Raw genomic sequence first — 6,617 nt, 5'->3', positions numbered from 1 at the left:
CATTCAAACCCCGGTGGCTGTTCTGTAGGCTCTATTTCTAAACTGCACAGCACAGTTTACCCTCCCCAAATCCTCACCTTCACCATTAGTAGGTCAAATCACTAAACTGACCTAAGATCAGTGTCTACGGGGCATCTTCTCCAAGCTTAACACGCATATCATTCACTGTGATGCCACAGGTGCAGATAATCATATTATCACATCATTAGCTGCTGGTGTATAGGCTAAACATGCATGGGTTGATATTGTATTGTAAACACTGTGGGCACTGATGCATAGCAGTTAGCGATTAAGGATGCCCTCACCGCCCAGTCCCCTATGGACTGTGTTAAGGCTCGTTTATACTAATTGCTAATATGGTGCGCCGCGGATGCTAAGTCCATGGGATGCTCTGTGAGTCCACACGGGAGTTAGGAGGGTTGTCTCTACAGCATCGGTCAGAATACCAATAAGGTTCCATTTCAAATCTCAAAAAACTACACATGCACGCACACACAAACATAGCCAGCAGCATACCACCCTGCATCCCACTGCTGGCTTGCTTCTGAAGCTAAACAGGGTTGGTCCTGGTCAGTCCTCCCAATGCCAAGGGCATCCCAATGCCCAGGGCAGTGATTGGGGACATTGCCCTGTGTACGGTGCCGTCTTTCGGATGGGACGTTAAATTGGCGTCCTGACTCTCTGTGGTCACTAAAGATCCCATGGCACTTATTGTAAGAGTAGGGGTGTTAACCCCGGTGTCCTGGCTATACCCAATCTGTCCCTCATACCATCACGGTCACCTAATCATCCCCAGCTTACAATTGGTCATTCCTCTGCCTTGTAACTATTCCCCAGGTTGCTGCTGTAAGTGAGAATGTTATCAGTCAATTTACCAGGTAAAATAAGGGTTAAATAAAAACACACAAACACTCAGCTCATATTTGTAAATAAAGCTTGACGGAGTCGAATGAAAGTAGATGTTGGGCTTCTTTTGACGATGTGATTTGTTGAGAAGAGCCTGTGCATTTCACCTCATCTTTAACATGCTATCTAAACAGACCAGATCAACAGATCAAACTGATGAGATTCTTCACAGCAGGGGCACAAAAAGCCCCTTATCCCCAGTCAGACCTGTGGCGGGATTTGATTATCAAGCCTGTCCATGCTATTCCAATTATGACCTAGCTGCAGTAGTCAATAGGTGTTACTGATGTCACCTACAATACAGTATGTATATCTGACAGTTGATTGGTGAGGAGGTTGTATTGGTATTCGTAAGTCACTCTGGATAAGAAAAACATTTTGACTCATCAAAACAAGGGACTGGTTTTCCATCCGTTTTCCAGTTTAATCCCCAGTATGGGTCCGGGGGATATACAATGGGATGAGGGTCAAATCATACAAATAAAAATGTAAACAGCATCTCTCCTTTAAGTTCAATACATTTATTCAAACATACTTATTTCTAGCAGCTATGTGCAATCAACCTTAATGAACTCTGTTTTTAGGTTAGGAACTATTCTTGAACAACAATTGTTTTCAGTCGGGAATTAAACAAACTGTCAGTCAGAGGTGTAAAGACAGTGCATCTTTAAAAATTGGCGTCAACAGACAAATTCCACTGGTCTGCTGGTTGGGTGTGCCCGGCCCGCCTGCCAATCTATGGGGGAGAGTGGTTATCCCAGGGGGCTGAGGGATAGATGGGGCACATCCTGTGGACCGCTGGGACTGGGGGGCGGCACAGACGTGAGCTCTGAGAGATTCTATGGTACCGTTCCAAAAAGTACCCTATTCCCTACTTAGTGCACTACTTTTGACCAGAGCCGTAGGCCCTGGTCAAAACTAGTAGACTATATAGGGAATAGGGTGCCAGTTGGGATTCATCCTATCACACAGTGGGATAATATCTTCCTGTTTGAATGTTCTGTAAAGCTTGTCAGATTAGGTCCCCTCCACACACACTTTTTACAACACAGACTTGTTTATCCCAGATCCTATATAAACTCTGTCAGAGAACTGAGGAATGAGAGACAAGGAGGATAGAAAGGCCCTCTGATGTTTACTGGGGTATTGATTTAGTAGGACAGTAGTTGCCTGGTTGACTGGGGGCTGTAACAGCAACTGGGCCACAGGGCCACAGAGCCACAGGGCCACAGAGCCAGGTCCGGTTGGTTTAAACAGGAAGGAAAGACATCAACTAGGAAGTTATTTGGGCTCTGGGGAGAACATTGAGTCACGAAGGCTGAGAAAAACAACGCAATAAAGTAGACCGGCAGCACTGTACCGCTCAGACGTAATGTATAAGTTATTCAAGATATTACGGCGGTGTTATGACATTATTACAAGCACAATGTAGTGCCACAATAGAACCTAACCAAAAGGCGAGGAGCGCGGCCCTGCAACTCAGATTAGGGAGATTTCTCATAGCTTGCAAATCACTCTAAACGCTCTCACAGATAAGCATTTTACGAGCTGACGTCACAATGTAATTTGCACTTGAGTCAAGGATATGGAAGGAATTGCCGTACTGGGAAGGAATTGGATTGAGGACAGAGGGCAAAACAAACGTTTTCTGAAAACAAACAGGAAGTTTTCTGTAGCTTCAGGTGGGCCTGTACAGACAACCATGTTGAGACATGGAAGGAAAGACAGACATGGAAGGAAAGAGAGAGAGAACAGAGAAGAAAAAACACCACAGGAAAGAAGGTTTGGTACCAAAGGAAATGGGAGTACAGTGTGATAATATCCTGATATCATCCCACTCTCTGTGCTCTCTGAAACCCCTCTCCACAACCAACCCTATAGGCCAACTCATAAAATGAACAAAAATTAACTCCCACGAATTCTCAATGAGCATTGTTCAATTCAGTTGAAATTGACCCAAACTCTGGTTTATATTACGATAATTTTATTTGCCAATTTATTTATTTGGCCAACCTAAATTTGACTTATACCTTATCTGAAAGACACACATACACAGGTAGGAAAGGGGGCTCCCACACTGGGCACCCATGGAGCAATTGTTGTGGGGGTTTAAGTGCCTTGCTCAAGGACACAATGGCAGGCAATGGCATCTAGGATTTGATACCAGCAGACCTCTCCAGACCCGTGATTCAAACTGGCAACCCTCCAGTTGCTACAGTAGCTCGCCTCTCTAACCGCTAGGCTACATGCCGCCGCTGGCAGGTACAGGCCAGAAATGAGAATAGTCTATTCTGCAGAAAGGCAGCAGGAGTCTCTGGTGGGCTTCTCTGTCTAGACACAAGAACAAGGTACCTAGGCTACCCCCCCAAATAGCACCCTATTCCCTATATAGTGTAGTACTTTTGAACAGGGTAGTGCAATATATAGGAAATAGAGTGACATTTAGGATGCAGAGAGTTGCGTGTGAAGAGTCTGGGGAGAGGCAGGCCACAGCTGTGACTCACACAGCACATCTAAGTGAAAAATACCACCTGGACCGTCAATGTTGGGTTCCACAGAAAACTGATGAAACCTCTCTAAAAAAGAGGCGACAGATCATTTGGTACGGAGAACCACGCGGTACCAAAAACAAACGGCAAAATGAGAAACAAAAATAATCATCTCATTCTATGATTTCACATATCCTACATTTCTGAGCCAGAGAATGCTAAGAAATAGTTTCCTTGCCAAAGGTTCCATTATTTCTGTGGCTGTACCCTGTTCTCAACCCAGCACCACTGGAGAACATAGTACAGCATTGGAACACTTTGACTGGACCACCCGTTCTTGACTATACAACAGCATACCCTATAGGAGGCCTGCTGAGCAGTCAACAACCTTCAGGGTAGCCTAGTGGTTAGAGCGTTGGACTAGGAACCGAAAGGTTGCAAGTTCGAATCCCAGAGCTGACAAGGTACAAATCTGTCATTCTGCCCCTGAACAGGCAGTTAACCCACTGTTCCTAGGCTGTCATTGAAAATAAGAATTTGTTCTGAACTGACATGCCTCGTAAAATAAAGGTAAAAAAAAAAAATAATAATAAAAATGTATCTGCTGTGTGATATGATTGAGTTAGATTAGTCAGGCCCAGCCTTTAACCTTGTTGCTCTGTTCTGGGCACAGGGTGAATCATATCATAGTAACCTGCTCCACTAACAGTCAGAGGTTCAGCCTGACCCCATGTTCCACATTCTGCTCTGGACACCTGCCAGACAATCACCCCCCCCCCCCGGCCCTGCTAATATTCTTAGAATGTTAATCAGCATATACTGTATGATATGATTATGTAACGCAGAGGTAGATAAGGATGAGTAACACACTGCGAGTACAATACCCGTTCTCTGTCTACCTGGGAACGGCTGAGACTGTGTTTTGAAGGTCCTTTTCTTGTAGCTGTTATCAGCACTGTTATTGTGCCTTCACTTTAGCTGTTTTCTGTCCCCAGGACTCTATTCTACTGCGCCCTTACCTGTGGCTAATGTGCACTTTTACAAATTTGGCTAATGTACAGTAAGCCCGTAGCTTAGCTGTGCTGTTCGTACTGAACTGTAGTCATGTCACGTGTGCTATGAGTGTCAGTAATGATTTGACTGTATCCTATCTCAGCTATGAGGACCCAGCCATGTCTACTCACTCAGCAGCTGGCGGCGCAGGACCTGCAGGCTTCTCTTCATGGTATGATGTGGTCCGGCTCCTCCTCCACAGTGCTCATGGTTCTCTGTGGAACACAACCAGACCAGAGAGACAGACTGAGATACGGCACCGCGGTCAGGAAGCACGGTCAGACACTGATGTGATTAGGTGAGGACATAGAGGGGGTGGGGCAGTGAGAGAGAGACAGAGAGAGTAAGAAAGAAGAGAGCGAGAGAGAGAGAAAGAAAGAAACGAAGAGAGAGAAAGAGAGAGAGAGAGAAAGCGAGAGAAAGAGAAAGAGAGAGAGAAAGAGATTGATCACATAGCCAGGTGAGGGGATATCCATTGAGAGACAGAGAGGACAGACAGAGAGACTGATATAGAGAGAAAAATACAGCCAGTGACAGATCAGGACAGACAAGACGATGTTTACAATTCCCAGTCAGGTCACAAACAGGAAAGAACTCAACAACAAAAAACCCCTCTGACAACAATAATAAATATTCACCATGACAGGCATAAATACTTAGCCATGGAAAAGTGACATAAATCAAGGTTGGATTAGACCATTAATGTACAGGGGGGTCATTGTGTATTTGGCTCCTGAACACTGGCTATGTATGAAATGCAGTACGCTGCACTCACTGCCTAGGCTGGTCAGTAAAACCAATCATGGGTCATTAAACATTGATCAGTAGGGCGTGTAGTGTGTACTGAGCAATATATCACTAGACTGTATGCTAACTTCCACGGGTAGTCTTTAGAAGTGACAGAAGTGATAGTACCTTGATAAATGAAAGGAAGGCCCACACGCGCGAGCTGTGCGCACACAAATTATTTTCACCTCTGGAAAAGCTTGCCTGTGTATGTGTGTGTGTGTGTGTGTGTGTGTGTGTATGTGAGAGAGAGAGATTTTATTTCCATGTGTTGCCCTGTCTTTGGGGAATAAACACACCTTCACGTCCCCTAAGGTGAATCCCCAATGCATAAATAATCTGGTGGCAGTGGCGAGTGTGAAATTGGATTTGTGCCCCCTAGGACGACGGGGTCTGTATGTGGGCAACCTGTGGATACGTCCCAAATGGCACCCTACTTCCTATATAGTGCACCACCTATATAGTGCACCACTACAAAAGTAGTGCACTATAAAGGGGAAAAAGGTTCCACTCGAGACGCACCCTGTGTTTCTCTGAAAGTGCAACGCAATGAGAGGGGAAAGGATAAGCAAACAAGCACAGCAACACTGATCATTTCATAATGTATTGTTCCTTATGAAAATAATCACTTTCATAAAAGACTGGATTGAAATATGCACGCTGCAGGCTGCAACTCAATTACCAGTCATATTGATATTTGGCCAGTCGAATGCCAAAACAAGAGACTGGCCAACTGTGAGAATGCCCATTTTGGGCAATTTCACTGGGGGTTGTCTCTCTCCTCTCCTCTTTTTCTCTTTCCCTCCTTTCTCTCTCTCTCTCTCTTCTCACCTCCCTCCTTTCCCCCTCTCTCTCTTCTCACCTCCCTCATCTCTCTCTCTCTCTCTAACCCCTGCTCTCCCCTCCCGCTCTCTACCTCTTTCTAGGTGCATTAGCATCATGCTCCAGGGCTAATGAGTGGAGTGGCGGTGAGTGTTTAAGGAGTACAGCTGAACCTCTCTAGTGTCCACAGTGATTACACATCATCACCCGTACTGGTTACCAGAATACCTTTCATTCACACAGGGCAGAGGAGGTGGAAGAGGAGGAGGAGGAGGGGGAGGAAGAGAAAGAGGAGAGGGAGGAGGGGTGAGCAGTGAATCATATCCACCTGCTATGATGGCACATTAGCTACAGGTGCGTGCCACGACATGTCCATACACAGAGCGAGCGGGAGCGCGAGAGCGAGATATGTGGAGAGGCTGTGGATTTAACTATGATAGAGGAAAGGAGAGTATGTGAAAAACCCCTCAGATCCCGGGCAGAGTTCAGCGAGACACAGAGAGTAAGAGAGAGAGAGATGATGTATTATGTCCTTAAAGTCCCGGAGCTGGATAGGACAAA

The 6,617-nt window shown here is 45.6% G+C and overlaps 1 protein-coding gene across 2 annotated transcripts in view; it reads right to left on the bottom strand.

Annotated features, from left to right (window-relative positions):
• The window catches only part of tmem108 (transmembrane protein 108), a 62,022-nt gene that overhangs the window by 17,108 nt on the left and 38,297 nt on the right, over positions 1-6,617 (bottom strand). For both annotated transcript variants that reach the window (XM_064941697.1, XM_064941698.1), the window contains exon 2: positions 4,580-4,663. In XM_064941697.1, the coding sequence (XP_064797769.1) occupies positions 4,580-4,619 (40 nt within the window). In that variant the 5' untranslated portion in view covers positions 4,620-4,663. The remainder of the gene's footprint in view (positions 1-4,579; positions 4,664-6,617) is intronic.

The sequence above is a fragment of the Oncorhynchus masou genome, chromosome 28, assembly GCF_036934945.1.
Source record: "Oncorhynchus masou masou isolate Uvic2021 chromosome 28, UVic_Omas_1.1, whole genome shotgun sequence".
NCBI lineage: Eukaryota > Metazoa > Chordata > Actinopteri > Salmoniformes > Salmonidae > Oncorhynchus > Oncorhynchus masou.
The sequence above is the reverse complement of the archived record's forward strand: the minus strand, read 5'-3'. Positions and strand labels throughout refer to the sequence as shown.